Source organism: Anopheles gambiae, chromosome 2 (genome assembly GCF_943734735.2).
Source record: "Anopheles gambiae chromosome 2, idAnoGambNW_F1_1, whole genome shotgun sequence".
NCBI classification, from domain to species: Eukaryota; Metazoa; Arthropoda; class Insecta; order Diptera; family Culicidae; genus Anopheles; species Anopheles gambiae.
In genome coordinates, this window is record NC_064601.1 from 24,733,084 (window position 1) to 24,754,757 (window position 21,674).

At 48.7% G+C, this 21,674-nt stretch overlaps 1 protein-coding gene across 6 annotated transcripts in view; it reads left to right on the forward strand.

Annotated features, from left to right (window-relative positions):
- LOC1273312 (tetratricopeptide repeat protein 28) overlaps positions 1 to 21,674 on the forward strand; it is a 114,672-nt gene that overhangs the window by 10,358 nt on the left and 82,640 nt on the right. For all 6 annotated transcript variants that reach the window (XM_061647852.1, XM_061647851.1, XM_061647850.1 and 3 more), the window contains one exon: positions 17,000 to 17,360. In XM_061647852.1, coding sequence (XP_061503836.1) covers positions 17,337 to 17,360 — 24 coding nt within the window. In that variant the 5' untranslated portion in view covers positions 17,000 to 17,336. The remainder of the gene's footprint in view (positions 1 to 16,999; positions 17,361 to 21,674) is intronic.

Below are 21,674 nucleotides of genomic sequence, written 5' to 3' on the forward strand. Positions count from 1 at the left end.
CCCGCCCATCCAATCGTGATCGATTGGTGTGGGGTGTGGTCGTCCGCATTGTGTGCCCCGCTAACGGAATACGGCTCCCCACAGCCTCACCCATAGAACCGTCCTGCCCACCCCCTGCTCGGGATATGACATTGTACTGCCGGATTAAGGGCAATCAATTTTTCAAACCCTCTCACACTCACTCTCTCTCTCTCTCTCGCTCTTTCTATCTCGCTTGTTATTTATCACACCGGGGAAGAAAGCGGTGTAGCACCGAGGGAAGCGCGAGCGAAAAAAAAAACAACGACATGTGACGAAAACAGGTGAACCTTCTGGTGTAAGCCGCGCCGCGGTGAATTGTCGCAAAAATTTATGTCATCATTAAATTCAGCCCTCCGAGGCATCCTCTCCGGGGGCTGGCAGCGATTTTCACCGTACGCTTTTGTGCACTGCGCACCGTGTGGTAGCACCGCTGCTATCAAGCTGCAATCTGTGAAATGGACCAGAGGCAAACGAAAAAGAAAAAAAACACACACAGATTGTGCAGCGATTTTCTTCTCGATCTCTTGAGAGATCCCATTGCCCCGTACACGTAAACTCTCCCTTGGGCCATTCGGGTTTTCGGGACAATTTCCACGTATCACTAATGACGCGACCGAAAGGTAAGCGACAGGCCCGGATTTATGTTCTTAGAATCCGGCGTACCAATCGATCTCGGGAACACGATCCTCCATGTCCTTCCTGCCTCCTTTTCTTTTCTTTCCCCTCCCTTTTGCTTGCGTGGTGAGTGGCCAGATCGATGCGGCAGAGCCGTAGCCGTTCTCGGCCGTTGCAGCAACCAAACAAACGACGCCAAAGTCCTTTTCGCTAGTTGCTGCTCTGTTCCACTTGCCCGCAGTCCTCGCAGTCCTGCACGGGCATGCGCGAACAGTGCACTATCTGCATCCTGCCATCGAATGGTGGTTAATTTTTAATTAATTTGCGATAAGCGAGAGCCGATAATTTCCTTGTACTAATTTATCACGAACGCATAACAACTTGATCGACTGTTGTCGACCGCATGCATTTTGGCTGGGTGGCCGGGAGAGTGGACTCGCAGGGGAAAACCTTTCCTCACACATACCGTTGCACATTCGTATTAAAAAAAAAAAAAAAAAAAAAAAAAAAAAAAAAAAAAAACAACTGTCAACCACACGTAGCAGCGCGATCGATTGTTTTATCCTGCAAAGCGTTTCAATCGGATGATTACATGGTTTCCGCGTTTCGAGCAGCGAAACAAGCACTGTGTGATTTTCAAAATGAACCTTTAATATCCTGTAAAAACGATGTACACACAGCGGCCGGTGGTGGTGGTGCGGTAAGTGAAAATTGATCTTTGTTTTATTCCGCTCATCGTCGCCATTGCTGTGTGTGTGTGTGTGCCCCCTAATCGAACGCACCTCATTCGTTACCGCCGGAGCCGGTGCCGGTCCGTTTGCAAGAGAAGGTGTGTGCAGTGCGTTGCGATGATTGCAATTTTAACAACTCGCAAGCGGGCAGACAGGATCCCACCGCACACACAAAAAAAAAAACACACACCAAAAGAAATGAGTAATAGCGAAAAGGGAGTGGCCCAACATTTTTGGTAGAGTGTTTTGGAGGCTCTTCTTTTAGGGTGGAGTACAGAAAAAACAAAAAAAAATACACGCGAAGAAACAAAAAAGTTGGCGTCACGGGGATAAACAGTGCGAGAGGCATGTAGATAGAGTTCAATCAGGAAAGATGCAAGGGCAGAACCCCAAAGCGAAGGAAAATTGTTCTTCTATCATGCGGTGAGGAATTCAACCCGGAGAAAGAGAGACAGAGAGAGAGAGAAAGAGAGTAAGAGAATAATGTTAAACCCCCCTTCCTGTTTACTCGCAAACGTACCTACTCACGCTTCTGCAGTAAGGAAAGACTTGAACGCATGGATGCGACACGAACCCCCTTGTCGGATTGCTGCGCGTGATCCATGTCGGTCCATCTCGAAGCTCTCTGTCTCTCTCTCTCACACACACACACTGTCAAGCCTTTTCCTTTCCACCGTTTTGCATCAAACCGTACGCCAGATCCCACCGTGTAGCTGATCGAAAGGGTGCCCCTTCATGTTGTTGTTTTGCATCGTTGTTCTTTCTTTTCCTTTTTTTTCGTACACATTGTTCTCCGATTAACTGAAAGTAATGAGAATTGATGAATATCTTTCTTTAAAGTTTAATGTTCTTCTCGCCGCCGCTACCACCGGCCGCGTTTGGCTGCGTTTGGTCCCGTTTGCGGTGCACCAGGGCTTTGCCTGCAATAGCAAAAAAAGGAGAAGAAATTGAACCATGAGGAGAGGGATGGGGGTGTACGCGTGTACGCAAGTGAAGAATGTGAGAATGTGTCGCAGTGCATCAAAAGCGATTTAAACGGATTGATAACAAGTGGCATGAATGGATACCGGGTGTACCCGCGCAGGGAAAGAGTAAGCCAGAATGGGAATTTAGAGTTTGAGCGAGGAAAGGATTTTGTGTTTAAAGGGCGGTGTGGAGCCCGGCAGGCAGGCAGAGGGAGGTGGTGAAGTGGAAATAAAATGTCATGTCGCTCGTCACCCGCACGATGTGAGCGAATATAATAAGATCGGGCTTGATCAAGGGCTGGGGTCCGGATGGGATATGTAATGTTTTGGAAACTGGTGGGACAAAATTTTGTAGATCGACCGCGACGACACGGAGTGTGTCTTTTTTTTTTTTTGCTGGTCCGCTCTGCTGCTCGTAAGTGACAAACATGCTTGTTTACATTTTTGTTTTTATTGATATTTTTGACAATATTTGAGATATCGTTTCCATTTGGTTCCGAGTCAAACATGTTGTATCCCTTGTTTAAAAAGTTTATTTTAATGTTATCTTAAGTCACCTTTGTACACCATACTTACAATTGAAATTGATATAAAATTCTGTTAATGGTCAATTTTCTGTCTTAATGTGTTTTTTTTTAACGTATTGTATTCCTCTTTTTTTTCAAGCACACGAGCATCTGTCTATTTTTTTTTTTTTTTTGATTGACGGTCACAAATGTTAAGTTTCGTCGAAATGGCCATATCAACTTCCTTTTTTCTAGTGCAGTCTCATGGAACCAGGGTCAAATGGCTTTAGAAAAACAGGGAAAAACGTTAAGAGAAATAATTATACTTCCAATCCGGCAGAATGGTCCGTTCGTCGCCTGTTTGCAGTCGCCATTCTTGTCCGATGGGATGAAGGTGGAATCGGACGATTTTGGGATCGAAATTGCAATCGAGAAGCTTAGCGGGTGAGTTCAGCCGTAAGAACCACGATCACTCGTGTACCGTGTTGGTCGTCGCTGCAAAAGCTCGTAAACGCACTGCCAGATCGTAGCAACACGCCTGGGATAGTTTGTGTACGAAAGAAAAAGAAAGAGAGAGAGAGAAGGAGAGAATGAGAGAGAGAGAAAACACACACACCAAGGTGTATGAAATTAAAAACCAATCATATTTTTTCTCATTATCGTCATTACTATTATCATTCCTTCCGTGCGCTGGCTTATTGTTCTCCCGCTGTTTTTTTTTTTGACTCCTGAAGGGAAGAAGATGGCGGCAGAACTTGAGTCATCCCACACGACGGAACGAGCCGATGAGGGAAGGGGTGTGGAAGGTGGATTCAACAGGGTGACCGAATCATGCGAATCAAGAACGATCATCACCGTCGATCGCCACTCGTCAGCAAAGGTGTATGAGCTGGCTGGTCGGCCCCGTACACGGGAAACCCAAATTCCGCTTGTTCATCGTGCGATCGGACGGAAGCGGCGGCGGCGGCGGCGGCTGCTGCTAGGTTTGGTTGTCACATACCGATCCAGTCCATTGCTTGGACGCTGTGTTGTCCGTTTGCTCTGCCTGTCCCTCGGCGCTGCACCTTTTGGAACCCTGATCTATTACAGGCGTCCGGCGGTGTCTACGATCGCCCATGACGCCCCGCCAACTAAACATCACAATTTGGGCTGTCGACAAGCGCGGCGTGCGGCTGACCGCGGTTGTCAGCCCGTTGCCCGATCACAGCGTAGGGCGCGGGATGCGGGGGCGATGGTAGAGGTTGCTTCTGATGCGGTGACTTCAACGGGTTGTCCAAAGCGACGAACCGCTGTCGCGTGCTGGCAGTCCTGTCGATGTTTGCGCGATTTGATCCGATCGGACGCTTCGAACGCGCACCCCTTTCGAACAGGGCGATCTTCAGGAGGAAGTGTGGGGTAAGAAAATGCCCCACCCGTCGTGCGAACGGTAGAACAAACAGTGCGGACATTAAAAACTCATTTGCTGTTATTATTAATATCGTGTTGCTTTCGATGACTGGCAGGCGGCTGAGGGTCGGCCTATTTTGTCGGCGTTCGAAACGTATGCGATGTTTGGTGGAAGCCTTAAAACTGTGTTGGTGCTATTGTGGGAACGAGTGCTTACTTTTCATCTAGAAATGTAAGGAATGTGTTTGAAGTTCCTTTTTTTCTACCTTACAACTTTGAAGCATTGAAATAACGTTGATAATTTGATTGTGTTTTTTTTTTTTCTAAATACCCGAAATGTACTGTCCTTATCTCTGTGCTTAAACTGCACATTAAAGGGGCTATCTTCTATTATGGATGTACCTTGTTAGCTACGAATGTCTGCAAGAATGCTCTATCGCTCTGAGAAACCGCAACACACACAAAAAAAACAATAGCCACATTAGCAATGAGTATGATACCTTTCTTACCTCTTTCAAGCACATCAACTCAACTAAAGAAAAAAAAAACAAAATACAACAAAACAAGTGCCGATTTACACGGGCCGCGAAATCGTAATCGGAAATGGCAGCAAACAACGTTGTTTTATTAGTCGCCGGTTCCGTTGCGCCGGAACAGAAACGGGAACAACGGCGAGCCCCATTTGCGCCAGCGTTGTGTTTCCCATCTTTGCCTGTGTTTGTAGCAGTTGCGCGTGTACGATCCGTCCTTGTTAGTCACAGTAATTAAGCTCATGCCAGTTTCTGGCGATTAGATTGGGCTCGTTTGGTCCAGAGTGCGGTAATTTCTCGTTTGTGCTGTGTGCTTGTCAGCGGGCTTGTTCGATTAAATTGACCAAAATAGGGTTCGGCAGGCGGTGGCAGTGCCGCAATACACACGTTGAAGCGGGGGAATTCTGCTTTAATATCTCCTGTCTAGGAGCGCTAGAACAAGTATCCAACGGCACAACTACCCCCGTCCCCGTGTTCGACAGCCGGAAGAGTCGCCAAATTACCGATTAAAAAACATTGGTGAAAATACTTCTCCCATGGTGTGTATTTGGGCTGGCGGGAACGAATTGCAAAGTACACCGGGAAGAAGTTGCTTTTTTTTTGGTTTTGTTTTTTGTTCTGTTTAGAGGAGCAAATATTCGCTTGTGTGAGAATTTTTCGGATATGATGAGACCCACAGTTTCACACACTCTTGCGCGTGTAGCGGACGGTTAATTTAGGAGGTGTTGCGCTTAAACGCATACCAGACGCTGTCAATAATAATAATATTTTTTTATGATCAATCAAAACCTTAAGTGAAATTACCACCCACCCGTAGGCGGGTTGGTTGTGCAGCAAACAACTTACAGCGCGGTGAAAAAAACTCACATTTACACAGTACAATGTTTTCTGAGAGAGGGAGAGCAAAAAAAAAAGCAAAAATGATCACCACCAGCCCGATGTGGCCGAACTCCCTCCGGGTGCCTCGATGCCATCCATCGTTCTACCTACCGGCGTTAGTAATTTATGCACCGTTAATTAGAGGTATATATAAATTAATTATCAGCTGGGAAACGAGTGCCATAAAGAGTGAAAAATATTCCCCAAAAGCATTCCAGTAACGAACGAAACCCAGGGAGGGGGTGGTGAAAACCCCAAAGACTCCAAAAACACCACCCAACGCTGCTGTGAACATGATCTGTTGGCAACGGCCAAAAAATGCAGTCTCTTTTTTTTTAAATCTTGTTCTCCTCGCTGCCCCTTGTAACATTTTTATAGTCGTTTGTTTATTTCGGTCGGTCATGATCAAGGTGAAGTGTTCGCGGCTCGCTGCAACTGGCTCTGCTCGAACTGCAGTGGCCCCGGGAAGAGGTCACACACACACACACACACTTGTCGCACCATGAACTCTCCCCAGGGCAATGATTTTCTTTCCCACAGCGGCACCATATCATAAACCGTGCTGATATAGTGTGAGAATTATTGTAAACTCATTAACGAACGTGCGCGGATCCCCCAGTTGCGGGAACACCTTTGGCGGGGCGTAAACCGTCCTTACGACTTCCCGTTGTTTTTTTATCTGCGACCAAAGGAAGCAGGTGGAACCAGCGCATGATGCGGGGCACGGTGGAAAACAAATATTATAACACAATTAAGCAGTAAGCAGCGCGGACGAGTGAAGTTCATTACATCGGTTTAGTGGTGCTGCAACTGAAATTTGGTTTGTTTGCCGTTTATGGTCCCCCGCTTAGGGGGAAAGACCATTTGCCATTGCCATCCTTCGGGCGATCTGTCGCCCTAAAGGGACCAGTCGGAAAGGTAGGGGCCGGTTGTTTTTGTTGACTGCGCTTATCGTAAAAACAAGCAAGATTGCAGCGGAAATGGGCTTTGGCCGAATGGGAGGAGAAACGCTCCTTAGGCGTTGCACTTAAGGGCTAATGTCTTCATTAAGGTAGCGCAGTTGGCCGTGCAGGCTCGTCATGTCGCCTACGAGTTCTTTTTTTAAACTCTTTTTCTTCTTTTCTCACCATTCTGTACGACACTCGGAATGATTTCCCTCTTGGCTGCATGTCCATCCCTTCGGTACTTGTTTCGCCACATTAAACATCTTGGGAAGGCATGGTAAACGGGCTCAACATTCGTTCCCAAATGGAGACGTTAATACCGATTCTAGTGAAACCCTTAATCATTTCATCACTGACCCATAATTCGAAGCACAACGGCACCACCACGGCCAAAAAACAACCGCCCCAAATCGCCTCAGAATTGATTTATGCGCGTGCGGCACTTACACGTTGCCGATTGCTTATTCCGTGGAGAAATATATTACTGCAAACGGATCTCGGTTATCCTGTGCCTTTTTCGGTCGCTCCGCGGGCTTCATGTTTTGATCGTTGCGTTTTGATTTGTTTATAATTTGAAATATGAATAAATATTGCATTATTAGCATGGCGCTTCCATTTCTGGATTCGTTCGGGATCGTCGTTTGGGTCGGGCAGGACTTATGTCACTGTATGCTGAGAATTGTATGCAATTTTTGTATCGCAAAATTTGATTGAAAAAGTATGTTTAGCTAGCTGGTATATTGTTTTGTGCAAAAGCGTTTCTCTTTGCTCTGCAAAAGAATGATTCACAACAGAGTTAAGGCAAGCACTGGATGCAACGCTTCTGTAACATTTTAACCACACCGACGTGCTCGAAACGCTCGTCATGCTTCTGCCGCAACATCCAATCAAATTAAATAAAATGCATATGCAAAATCGTTTTGTTTTCTTTTCCCAAGTTGCATACGTTTTGTGCTAAAAGGACACATTCAAAAACAATACGAACGAACCGAATGGTGTCCACCACAATGAAGCGCAAACCTGCACGTGAAAAATGCCCGCCAAGCATGTGGGAGATTTTTGGACAATTCTTTCCGCACATTCTCTGCTTTTTGTTGTGCTTGGTGCTGCGCGGAACGGAACCCCCGAGCCCAATTTAATTGGATGGCCAATTTTCTTGACAACAGTTTCTCACAGTTTCCCCCAAACCGTACCACGCTGCGATGGCATTCTAGCACATATGTGACTCTCCTTCTCTCCCTCTCTCTCGCGTTTTCTCGTTCCGCTCACCATTTCAATCACACTCGTCGACGTATTTCATCCAATCAATCCAATCCCGCTCCATGCCACGATCGCGTCCGTCCAAATTCACACGAGTCCGTTCGGCCACCAGTTCCTCCGAAATCGATCCGATAAAGTCGGCTGCATATGCAGTGTCGATGCACCGCATGCCCGATGGTGCATCGCACACGGCTACCGAACAAAACAGCTTCAAAAAACGACCAGCGCGTCCCTCCTCCCTGCTGCTGAAGCATGTCTGCCTCGTTTGCCCTTCTAAAATGTTTCTGCGAACAGTTGCAAAAAAGGGGGTAAGCAGAGCGTACAACAAAGACAACAAACTCCGGAGGTAGGCAGCCAAAAACCAGAACAAACGCCAACTTGGAGAAAGGATTTGCACGGAAACGGCCCAGCACAATGGGGTTTGGATCCGCAATCCCTAATCTGTGTTTCCCTTTGGTTGCATTGGGGGGGGGGGGGGGGGGGTTTATTTCACCGTTTGTTTGTTTGTTCCGTGGTATGATGGGCATTTTTTTCCCTGTTGACCGGTCCAATCGTTGATCTCTGAAGGCTTGTCAACGCAACGACGGATGTGCTGGATGACGATCACACAGAAAGGCAAATTTCTTTCCGCGCGAGACCAGCCGGCTTAGCTCAACATATTTGCGAATCCTGGTGGATAAAGGAGGGAGTAAGAGAGACGATCCTCTCCGCCGGTCCGCATCTTGCTGGAATTCGAGTCACAAAAGAATTTGTGTACTAAAAGTGTCCTTCAAGAAAGCGGTGGCGGCGGCGGCGACGGCGTCGAGGAAAACATATGCACCATTGCACCACAGCAAGGACGGGCCAAACAGTTTGCTACAGTTGAGCTAAATTGTCCATTACGAACAAAAGGAACACAACGCTCCACAAGGGAATAACAAAAACCCGCCGCTCACGGCAATCAAACCCATTTGGAGTGGTTTCATTTAAATTTTCATCTTTTCCGCTTTCTGCTATCAGTTTTATCAAAAGCCCACGGATGCCTTCAGTTTTGCGATGCATCAAATGCACGTCATCCTCCATCCGGTGCGGAGTGTGAGTGTGTGTGTGCGTGTGTGTTTGTTCGTTAGGGATCGCACTGTCACCCGGGGCGAAGTGCTCGCCAGACGCTACCAGCAACCATTTTATTCAAATTGTGGCCACAAAAATGGCGGACTAAATGGGAAAATTTGGCTCCCAGCAAGGGCCAACGAAATTGGACTGGCCGAGCTTGCCAACAGTTTTTGGAAATTCGCTCTGTCACCAGAAATTGTGCCCGGTCGTCCGATTATTGAGATTCTTTTTTTTTTTTCCTCCCCGCCAGCTCGAAACCGTGTCCGGCCGGCCGAGAGTGGAGTAGAGGAAGGTTCGCCAGTACAGAAAATTTACATACCTTCCATACCGATCGTAAACGGCGATGCAGCTGGGTATTATTTGAAAAAGAAAAAGGTTTCCGTTTTATATCCGCTTGTACTACCCTCTCCCTTTCCCTGCTGGGCGGCCCAAGTTCTTGTCACTGCGTGCCCCAAACCATTCGATGGGAACTTCTTCCAACGGGGTGCGCTTAATTATATAGCTTTACCCCGATGGGAGGTACAATGAAGACATTACAGTGCGCGCTGTTCGGGCGATGCAAAACAGTTTTGTAGCAAATGCGTCACGTTTAATGGGCTCCAGCGACGGAGAAGCAAAAAAAAAAACAAAACAAAAAGTAAACCCCTTCAACCTTTTAGTCCAAAATAGAACACCTATCCTATCTTTGTGGGTTTCGAATTCATCATTTTCGGGCTCTTTGTGGAGAACAAAAAAAAAAACCCCACCCGATTTACTCATGGATTACGTGGTCGTGTGGCCTCCCTCACACACACGGGAGTCTTTTGTTTGCCAAGCAACACGGATGGAAATCGGAAAGCAGCCAGAAAGCAGCACAGCGCAACTTCTCTTTGGAGACCACCGTACGGTTGCAAATTGAAATTAGACGCTCAAAGGTAGGAACGGAACAGTGAACAGTGTGTAGTGCGTACGCGGGCTTGGTGTATGTGGAAAGGGCAAGCATTGGTAGAATGTAAAAAAAAAAACCAACAAACCGCGGTACGCTTCACCCATCGTCTTTATTCCGGAATTATCTGAGAGCATATCAATAAAAAAAGGCGCAGGCTAACAAAGAACCCATCCAAACATAACTACCCCATAGAGGGATGGGCTGGAGGCGGCTGGGAGGAGGTTGTGGAGAGGAAGACAGTGAAGCTAATCCATCGACGTTTGCCGAGCACTCCAAAGCGTCGCTCATCTTCAGCATCTTCAGCCGACGCATTCCACACCGATTGCTGACCGTTCGGGACCAACGCCGGCCGACTATCGGTTCGGCTGTGAGACGCTTCCTAGGTCGCTGTGCCTAGAAAGGGAAAGAGTGAATGATGAAAGGAAAGGAAGGGGGAGGGGAGGACGAGGAAGGGTTAGGAAAGGCAGACGGGCAGGCAACAACAACATCAACAACATGGGCAATTAAAAACACCGAACGGTAGCAACATTGGGCTGTGTGGAAAGCGGCACCATCTAACCATTCGGTTCTATCCGCAACTGGTTTTGTTTTCCTCCGCCTAATGCCTCTCTCTCTCTCTCTTCCTCTTCCTTTCCCTGCCTTTTCCACCACATCTCTAAGATTCCAACGATATATTCCGGGGGTCAAAGTAAACACGACCCTTGGTGTGTTGGGAGACATCATCTCTTCATTTTATTTTTTTTGGGCACATTCAGTGCGTCTATGTGTGTATTGTGGCTGGCTTTATTGGACTTTTTTACAACAATCCTTCCGGAACAGAGCAACCAGCGCGAGTGAGAGGGAGAGAGGAAAGCGGGTCACTCTGACGGGACGGGCCAAGACGGGCGAAGAGGAAGGGTAGAAGCAAACAAAATGGAAAGCATAGGTTCGACTTTTTGACGGAAAAGGCGTCCACGGGAACAATGACCCCCCACGGCCAGGGGGTGGTGGGACGAAAGAGGTGGCTGTTAATTATAAATCTTTAACTTTGTCCATTTCTAGTGTACCGGGTCTTTTTCGGCATTTGTCTGTCTGTGTGTGTGTGTGTGTTTTTTCGTTGCTTTTCTTCCTTTGTGGGTCAGCTTTTAGGCTTGAGAGGAACACTTTGGCACCCTTGGCACCGGATGTGGACCGGACGCACGGTACTTAGAATAGTGTCCTTTCCGCTATCAGGGCGTGTATCCCCCACCGGGGAAGGGAAGGGGCTATTTTCCTTTGAGTGTGTGTGAAAGCATTAGAAGGTCCGAAGATAGTAATCTTTGCCGGTAGCCGTGCCATCAGCGAAAAGTAACTCCCGTTGCGTTACTTTCGTTCGAAGCGAACGTTGGGCGACGCGCGACTTTCACTGCACTGCTGGAATTTGCCGCGTTTGCCTTCGGCCCTAAAAGGGGTTTGAGAGAGTCCCCGCGGTTTTTTTTTGTCGGATGTCGGACGTACGATTTTGAGCATTAGCTCTGCCTACCCTGGCAGCACCGGCATATGGGGAGCTAATTCCCGGGATCGTTAGCAGTCATCGTCGTCGTCGTCGTCGTCAATAGATATCACTTAAGGCAAAAACGGCCGGTAGCTAATAATAGTGAGTGCCTCACAGTGACGACCAGCGCGTTTTGAACGGTTGAAAGTTGAAGTGGCGCGTATTGTCATCTCTCTGCCTGCTTGCTTGGTGAAGTCATTTTGGGCCCGTCACTTTACCGGTCACTTTACAACGGATTGAACGGTTCAGCTTACGGCTGCTTGCGAAATATGGCCCACCATCGTTCGGTGGCAATTACGAGTGAAAGTAATCGTTATCCGGTTGAAATGAGCGTTTCGGTAAGGTAAATTGATTTGCCAATCGCACACTGGTGAGTTTTGGCTGTGAGCAGCTACCACAATCTGGGAGCTAAAAATGGTCAGGGATGCATAATTTATGTTTTGCTACAGGAACGTCATCTATCGTACTAAAAGGAAACGGTTATTTCCAAGTTCAAAATCTTCTTGAAACAGTCCTGACAGTACAGCACGGGATTAGGTAACTCTTCTGGGAATTTCAGCCCCCAAACTCCAATATGTCCTTGGACGCAACGTTTTGTCACCTGCCGCAACGGTTTATGCCAACGCGCACGTCGCGTGATTTGTTGCCTGCCGATAGCTGGGATCTTCCTCCCCAAGCACTGCCCATTGTGTAGATGTCCATGCTTCCCCTTCCCCGTGCGCTTGCGCTTGCTCCCTTCGGCCCAGCGCCCAATCGGAACCTGTCATCATGCAGCCCGCCACATAAATCTTCCCTCGGCGTCCCACGTAAAACTTTGTATCAACATTCCAGCTGCGTTCCATCGACACCGGCCTCGCCTGGTGTGACATTTTGCTAAAATTCCTGTGGGAACGCACGAATCGCTTCATCGGAAATCAAATCCCTGCGTCGTCGTCGTCGTCGCACCCTTGTTTCAAACTGTCGCGCCCTACCATCATGTCCGCTTTCCGACTCGAATGATAGTACCATTGCAATGGCCCGTAATGTTCCGAGTATCTTCATTATCTCGGACCGTCCACACGGACCGCCGGATCCGGTTAGCCGGCCGGCTCGTAACTTACCGGGCCTACCGATGCGTGTAGCGTAATTTTGTCCTCCAGGAAGTCCAACGGCAACACACAACTGCGGACAAAATGAGCAGTACGGGGTGGTTGTGCAAAAAAAAAACGCTACATGTTTCGCTAATCTTTCCGCTCGGGTCCGTCTAGCGATTGTGGTTCGAAGCTGTTCGCACAAGCTCTCCCTATCCTGCCTGCCACCCTTGCCACTCCATCCCACACTCGAACGGCCACACGGCAGGTACACGCTGTCGCCTCCTCCGTTTCGTGGTGGCCGAAGCAGTTCCAGACTTGGACGATTGTGCCAGTAGAGGATCCACGTTGTCCCCGTGGCCGGCAATCACAAATTTCGATCGCGCAAGCCGCGAGCGAGCGAGCGCGCGCGCGCCCGCGTACGTTCGTCGCTTGTGTTTTCTGCATCGCGCACTCCCTTCCGTGCGGCATATGGCCCGCCCGGGTTGCGTCGTAATCTGGTACCAGTGCGCAAAGGCGTCCGGCAAATCCGGCACCGCGCACGGGGGAGGGGTTGTGCAGAAATGCAGCCGCCGAACGGGACGAACGGCTTCAAATTTATTAATTTATGGCAGAAATAAATAAAAATCGAAGAGCTAAGAAGCCGATCGCTTCGATCCGAAGGTAGAAAGGCATGGGAATGGAAAAGAGTGCGGGGGGATGAAGTACAAAATGCAGCTGTGCAGACAAAACGGTGCAAAGAGTGGAAAGGGAATCGGCAAAAATGGAAACAACAAACAAAAAAAAAACACACACACACTGCTGCTTGCGATGGAAAAGGAACTGCAAGAACGAATGAAGATAGTTCAACCAACAAATTCATATCGTTTTCGAATGCTACGCAAAAAAGTGCTTCGAAGTAAGCCAGCAAGGCAGACGACACACGAAACGTCTTTGGAGTTGTCATCAAGGGGAAAGAGAAGGCCAACTACCCGGCCTCCCTTGTTGCGGGTTGCAGGTTGGTTTCTAGAAGAAGCAATTCCTTTTTTTGCTAGCAGCCCTGTTTGAACGTTCGGTCTGGTACCAGTTGTAATGTTTGCTGCTGTTATTGCTGCTGATGATGAGGGAAGAACAATCATAAGAATCTCATTTCTGAAGCGGATTACAAAGGCGCTCATGGGGGAGGCAGGCAGGTGACCATTTACAGCACTGGCTTAAGATCATCTCCGAACAACCCGATCCGAAGCGAGCGCACGGTTCTAGATGACATACGAACATTGCTGTCATAAACATAGGCGCATAAACGACGAGATAAATTATCCATATTAAGCATTCGGAAGAACCGTTTTCCATCCGTAGAAATATGTTTCCCCTTTTTCCCCTCTTTCCCCGTCTGCCGATGTAACGATGTACAATGCTTGTCGGTTTTGTATAGATCGTTGATCGACACCGTGGGTAATTGCTCCCAAACAGGGAACCGTTTTATTGAAATCCAGCCCCGCACTAAACGGGGGTTTGCAAGCGAAATTGGATTACTGCTAAAAACCATCCTCATTTCGGGCGGTCTGTTTTCGTCCGCCTTGGAACCACGCTTGTTACCCCTACAGCATGCCGTCCAATCGGACAAGAGCGATGTGCAATGTCGTGGATCGGCGTTGCGCGCTGATGTACTTGTTCGACGAAAGATGTAAGCGACGAACCTGCCATTCCCTGCGCAAACAATGGAGCAAACATGTCCAATCGCTTGTCCCGCGTCTGGGGAAGATCGATGATCGAGCCAGCTAGACCGAGCCTAATGCCGTGCTCTAGCCCCGCACGCTTGCCCTGCACGGGGTACGGCATGCGCCGGCCGGTACATACCACAAAAGACTCGCGGCCGGCTGCTAGACGTGCTTCCTGCCTACACCACAAAAGCGCTACCTGTAGCGTTCGAAAAGAGCGCGGGTTGACGTTGACGGGGCTTTGAAAAATGATGACGGATTGCCGGTCGCGCTCGATGTCATACGTTCGGGGTGCTTGTCGCTGTACTGCTGTTTGTTTAGGCGTTCAAAAATGGTGGAAGACTTGTCGGAAGGAAAAAGGGAAGCAGCTACGTTCCAATTAGTGTGGGGCGATCTATCGATACCGACATTCCTTGGTTAAAGGCATGCTACACAATTCAGGCACAGGTGAACAGACCGAAAATTCCTGCACTATGTAACAGTTGAAACAGTAAAGGGGTTTGAAAATTGTCTCATCCATTAGTAGTGTTTCGGGCTGGGAAACAATGTTGCTGCAGGATTGATCGATTTCTGAACCTGTGCAATTTTTTCTCTTACCCGCCACTTTTACGTCCCAACGGCAACTCACACGAGTTGTGCCGCGCCACAAGGCTTCATTAAATCGAATGGGGATGGTAATTTATAAATCACTTTTTGGCCGAAACACTCCGACCCCGTTTAAGGCTGTGTGAGCCATTTTTCACCTTAACACCCCATTTTGCCTCCTCGGTTGCTGCGGTGTGGGGGAGGTGGGGCCCGGTACGTTCTGATGGCGTTTTAAATTAGTTCTGTCATAAAGAGCAGCACTCAAACACACCCGGCACTGTGCGCTTGTTTTTTTCTTCTTCCTGAGATAGCTTACGCGAAAGAAAGCTTAACGGAGAAATAGCAAGACGAAGAAGAGCGACAACAACAGCAACATACACTCCCAACCTGCAACAATAACAAATTCCTCGCCCTTCATCTCACCGAGGTGAGTTTGTGGCGGAAGATCGTCTCCTTTTCTTTTCTCATTGCTCGTGACCGCGTGTTGTGTTGTGGCTGCGAAAGCGCAGCGAGGATGCAAGGATTAGTGCACTCGCATTCTATGCCCCATGCACTGCTACACGCCACCCTTTTGCTTTTGTCGGTAAAAAATACGGCAAAATTTAATTTAAATCTCCCATTTGTTACCCTCGGACCCGGCAGGAGAGCCGTCCCATTTAATTTTTGCACCGAAATGTGAAAATCCGTAACAGAACTTACCCCGTTTCGGTCCCGTCTTCGTCACCGATGGGCCGAAGGGCTTTCCGTGCTGGTAGTGCCCTTTTTTGTGGATTGTGGCTCTCTCGTGGCTTTTGGTGGCCGTTGTTACTTTTCTTCTATCTGATCGCAGCACTGCTCTGCCCGTCCTGTGCCGGTCGATTGATTCAGGATGAAGGTTGAAGGTGGGAAACTGCATATCCTTGTGCTTGTGCCATAGTCCCGTTAGTTTCAGTTGGGGAGAAGGAAATGTTTCACGTGTTGATGTAAAAAAAAAACAACAACAACTCCCAATGTAACGCTTTTTTGTTTGGCCATTCCCTTGTACTTTGCAACACTTTTTTGCTAACCGTTTCCTTTACCTCTTTTCTATGTTCTTTTTTATTTTTGTTTTTACTGCAGACACAAACGACCCGATGGATGGAAATCGCTCGAGGACAATATCGTCATAATAATCCATCAACGGGCTGGGAGCGCGCGTGAAAATGGAACAGCTTACCAGCGCGAGAACGAACCTCCGGGCCGCGCGGTTAGTTCACACCGGACACCAGAGATCGACTTAAGCGTGCACGCCGCCGCCACGCGCAGAACGCCGAAGAGTGGGAAAAACGAAAATCGTAACATATGTGACGTAAAGCCGGGCTCGCATCCGACTCCGAAACCGTGGCGTTGATTCGTCCCACAAAAAAAAAAAAACAAAGCAGCCTCCCGGTCGGTGGAGGAAGAAGGAACACTAAACCGAATCTGCCGCGCACATCCCGGAACCCGGTGGCCGCGAGGCGGAAGAAATTTATACATTTTCTTCCCGATGACCTTTTCTCCCTGCCGAACTGCTCCGGCTCGCCCTGCCTGCAAGTGCAGCGCGGGAAAACGGTTGAAGCTGAAAATCAATTAAGTTTTATGACCGCATGAAAGTTATTCAATTTGGAACATTCCGCCAGTGGGAGCACGATGGGCGCGCGCGAGCACACATTTCGCAGTGAAGCCGATCGCTGGACGACGTTCATCGATACGTAGGGAAGGACGCCGATCATTCAATGCTCTGTTGTACGTTTCCTTTCTGGGATCGAACACGGGAGAAACCGATGATCACGATGATGATGATGATGATGATGTGGATGATGATGATGATGATGGGAAAAAGCATCGCAACAAAGTGGTGTTGACAAACGTTGACGACGGAGCGGACGGTGGCGAACGAACCCCGTTGGTGCTGATGAATAATTCGTCGGCGACGTGCAGCCAGAACTTCAGCATTGGCGCGGGTTCGTCGTCTTGCTGTTGCGCGTTGAAATCATTCGTTTGCCATTCACGGAACGTGCAGTCGTATGGTTTCCGCGGGGAACGAGGCACATTTAAATCAGTCAGCAGTGTACGGCCGTTGCCAGAGCGTGCTGTTTCGCCCCAAACTAACGTGTAAATCGTGCAAACAGCTCTGCTGCTGCTGCTGTTGCGGCCGCGTCAAGAACATTTTCAAACTCGCTCGCTTCTTAGAGTGAATTTTGCGGTTAGGTTAGGTTTGAAATTTATTCTACTCACATATACTCATATTTTGCTTTATATTTTGTTGCGCAACAGTGTTTTTTTTTCTGCTCTTTCGTAAAGTGTATGGTTAGTGCGAGTGTGTCTGTGTTTATTTCGTAAATAACATCAAATTACCCAGTGGTTAGCGCATCTTGTGTTGTGTGATTGTGGCCAAAAAAGTGTCTGAGAGAGAGAGCTAAAGTGTTATTAATATTTTGCCAACAAAAAAAGAAGAGAAGAAAAAGCTTCCCCAGGAAATGGCACGAAAGGGCAGCCTCACCGACAGCAAACCATCGTGCTAACGCCAGAGCAACAGAATCGCTTTTTAGCATCGACGGCGAATGCAGACACCTTCGGCAGCGCGCGAAGACGGTGATATATTGGCGGCAACATGTCGCAACGCGATTTTTCAGAGGTAAGTGCCGATTCGAAATGTGAGCGCGCTGTAGGATGCGTTTTTTTTTTGCGAGCGTTAACAATTATCAGCAGCGTACGTTGGCCCTCGTGGCCCAACCGACGCGTTCATTACAACCGATTATGAAAACGATTAATTCCTGCCAGCAGGACAGGGGGGGGTTGAGAAATCTCTAGCCAAAAAAAAGCATAAAGTAACAGAAACAAAAGCATGCCCGATGGTGCATTGCGTTTATATCGCACGAAGGATTCCCAAACTCCGGGATGCGAAGAAAATCCTGCGCCCAGGCAGTGCCTGCGTACAGCAGCGTGCAACAAGGATTGAAATAATTAATTGAAATATAAACACGATTTATGTATTTTCCCACGTCGATTCTCGTCCTGCTGTGCGTGGCAGTGTGTGTGTGTGTGTATATGTGGGTTTTTATTGCACGTTTTACCCCAAAAGCAGTATCCAAGCTCCAGTAAAGAGGGGGAAATGGCACGTTTTACCTGATACGAACACATGCTGCCATCTCATCCCTTCCGTTGCCATTCCTGCCCTCCGTGACGCCATTTAACGCCGGAATGATTTGCGGGAGAAACTTAAGCAGCGAAGAATCGAATAATTAAGATAAAGTTTCACGGAAACCTACCGCCCGCCGGTAGGGTGCAGTCTGCTAAACGGGGTAATTAAACTGGCAAATTTTGTGGCCGGAATGTTAACAGATAACTTTCGTCATTAGTAGTACATTTTGAACCCTCCGATAGCGGCGCTTGGCTGGCGGCCGGGCCGAGACAATGTCATGTAGTCGATTTCTCCGCCCGGGCCAGAGGTTTTTTGGTTTTTTTCCGACTTGTCTCGTGGTCTGTTCGACATCATTTGTTTCGGCGTCTGTCGCGCCGAGCAATGTGCCGTTTTTAGCGAAGGTTCAATGAGGATGGCTTAATAAGAGATACCGGCTGGCTGGCTGGCTGCAAGCGTTAATCGACGCCGTCAGTGTGATATATTTGTTCCTCGCAATGTACAATTCCTCCCCAGCTAAGCCACCAGGGAAAGGATGCAAATGTGCACTGCTTGCTTGCTTGCTTTAGCAGGAAAAGTAATTGCATAAGCCTGGTGGGCGATGGAGACTGCATCACCACCTGTTACGTGTCTGTGCCGGACTGCACTTTTGCGAAACTATTTGGCCCGAATCCGACCGCCGCATCTATCGTGCGAGTGCTCGTTTCGTAACGCACACAAAACACTTTCCCATTTCCGCCGGCGCGTCCTCGAGTGGTCGTGTGCAGATGTACTGCATCCCGCTGTAGCTGCATCTCCACCACCCGAACCCGGTGGTTGCGCACTCGGGCCACTTTGGGCGTTAATTGCAGACCGGCGTGTTGCGAGGCCGTGCATCATCTTCCCCCCCCCCACCCCCCCGGGCGGAGGAGAATGTTTCGCAATAGGGAGGAATGCCTCCCTCGTGTGTTTTGTATGAGTTTTGATTTTTGAATCCCCTATTTTCTTCTTTGTTTGTCGTGCTTAACACGCGAACCGCTTTGCCTTTGGCACGGCAGGTGAGATGTAAGCTGCCACCGAAATTAGTTCGCTGCCCTGCAACGGCCCTCGAACACGTTTCCCTGTGGCACGAAACAAATGCCACCGAACACGTCAAAACATACGCAACATCTTCCGGTTTGCGCGGAGCTTGCGAAAGGCGCTGTGCTTTTCCCTTGGCAGTGGGAGTGGGTCAAATCGCTGTCTCTCCTACCAGTAGCGGCCAGTGCCAGTACCTTAATTAGCATCCAATCCCCGAGCGATTCCGGTTTGCTCGTAGTGTGTGTACCGCAAACGCGTTACGCATGTGAGAGCGAGCGCGCGCGCGCGCGCGGGAAATGTGCCAATTTGCACACGCACCAAGAATGCCGATGCCGTTTGGTTTCAATTCTGCACAGGTTTCGATTTGTACGCCGCGTCTGTAATGTGTGAACTGGGCTGGGAAGAATGTGTTTACGCTCCAAACCGTTCGATATAAATATGAAAATTTGCCTCGCCAACAATTTCCAACCTTCCCTGAAGTGTACTTCAAAATTCTCATCCCATCCCCATGCAGCCGCTGTGTGGTGTAGTCGTAGGACTTGTTCACTTGCAGTCGTGTGCTATCATCAAACCAGCCAGGTTCGGCACGCGGGTATGGCCGGTTGGTTTTATTTACGCACAGACACAGGCCGACACAGGCGGCGGGGACCATTAGGTGATGATGTTCATTCATTTCCTTTAGCCCAATCAAAACACGGCCTATGCACAGCCACTGCTTTGCCCCGGACAAACTTGCTGCTTCTTGTTGCACAGTTTTGCAGCCCTCCTCCGGGCGGTGGTCGTTTTCGGGCCTGCTTAACTGGCTTCATTAAAATTTTATTCACTGATTTTATTTCTGTTGTTCAATCGTCGTCGTTCTCTGTTCCTTCGTGCAGCTTGTCGAACAGCAGTGCCTCGATCGAATCGAACAGAACAGCGTATGTGTGTGTGTGTGTGTGTGTGTGTGTGTGTGTGTTTGTTGAATGCGTGATGATGTGTAGCGTGCAGATGGCGGTGACACTGAACCGAATATGCCTCTGCTCTACCCCCGGTTTTCGTCCTCCCCACTGTGGCACACTCTGGTGTGGTGCTGATCAACTGTCAACGCGTCAGGATCAACCTTGAGGTGGGAAGGACAGAAATAAAGAGGAAGAGATACAGAGAGCGAGAGAGAGAGAGAGAGAGAGAGAGAGAGAGAGAGAGAGAGAGAGAGCTGGGGAGGGCAATGGAGGCGGCTGGACAACTGTAACATTACAACTTAATACACTCCTAGACAGCCAGTGGTGTACGATTGACCATTCACGGCGGGTCCCGGGGCAGGTTTTCCCGTGTTCAAGATCAACCCACGGGAATCCGGGAAGTCGTAAAGGTCGCCGCGCGCCGTCTTCAGAAATCCGCCGACCGTTTGCTGGGCTCGATCGAACGGCATGCGGAAGGAATGGGCGCCTGTACGTGCTCTAGTTCATTTCTGTTTTTTTTTTGTGCATATGATCTACCCCTTTTGTACTACAATAGAATTCAGGTGCTTGCGGGAAACAAACACACGCTGAACCTGCCCGGAACTTTGCCATCAACGTGCCGGAGTGGAATGTTCTGGGTCGATTTTGCATGTGAAATTGTACAACAACAACCAAATGTGACTCTCTGATGAACTCGCTGCGGTTGGTAGACATTTGCATTCCAATATTATTCCTCCATTTCTTGCAGTTTGGTTGTTGTTGTTTTGTTTCTTGTTTGATCGTTACAAGATCTTGATCCACCATCTGTGCGTCTTTTGGGGCGCAGATATCGCAGATCGGTTTTTTGAGCAGATCCTCACTAATTGAGCTTCGATTTGCTGGCTTCTTTCAAGGCACACAGGTATCCAGCATCCTCCCCAAAACGACTGCTTCTCCTGTTAGACATTTCGGGGGGAAGGGGCAAAGGGGAAGAAACGGAATTGATGCAGCGATGCAGCTCGTAAACAGGCAATCGCGATGCAAAGCGAATGGACGACTAATTTCGGAAATCGTACCCGCAGCCGTACTGTGCAGCATGCAGTTTGATGATTTCATTAAGCAGAAGATTAATGGGGCAAGCTCGGTAGATGCAAACGGTTCTGTTCGCCAGGTTCTGTGCGGACGCACACACCAGAAGCACTCCTAAATTTTCGTACGAACGTGTGTGTCTGTAAAACGAATGGCCATTGAGCGTAGTGAGTTGAAGAAAAAAGTCACGTTGTTCAGCGTTAATTAAAGGATTCTCGTTAAGCTTCGCGATGGAACCGGTGACCACACTGCCATTGCCGGTGGTCCACCTCTTTGATGGCTATCAAGCATCAATAAAGTTCTGTATCTTATGCTACCGCAACTGGCCGGGTTGCGTAGGTTACCCGTTTGATACGTTAATCGGGTCCGATCACCACGTAAACGCTGCCTCGCTAAGAAATCGCTATCAGATTAGCTAATTTGGAGTCCCGATTTCGACTTCACCAGCATCATCACCAAAACCTCCCGCACTACCAACAATGTACATTTGTTTATCTTGATCAAGCGATGGCGAACTTACCACCGAGAGCCCGGAGAGCACTCCGGCCTGGCGCAGAATTGTAGCGAACCTGCAAAGAACCGACGCATCACATTTAGATCGATGAAAAATTACTCCCGAACCCACACCCGGGCACTACTGATGAGGCACACCGGGCTCGATACATTCGGAACCTAGACCTAGACCGGTTTTGGGGGGGAGAGGCTCAATCGAATTGTGAAAAAGCGTCATGCCGCCGTCCCAATC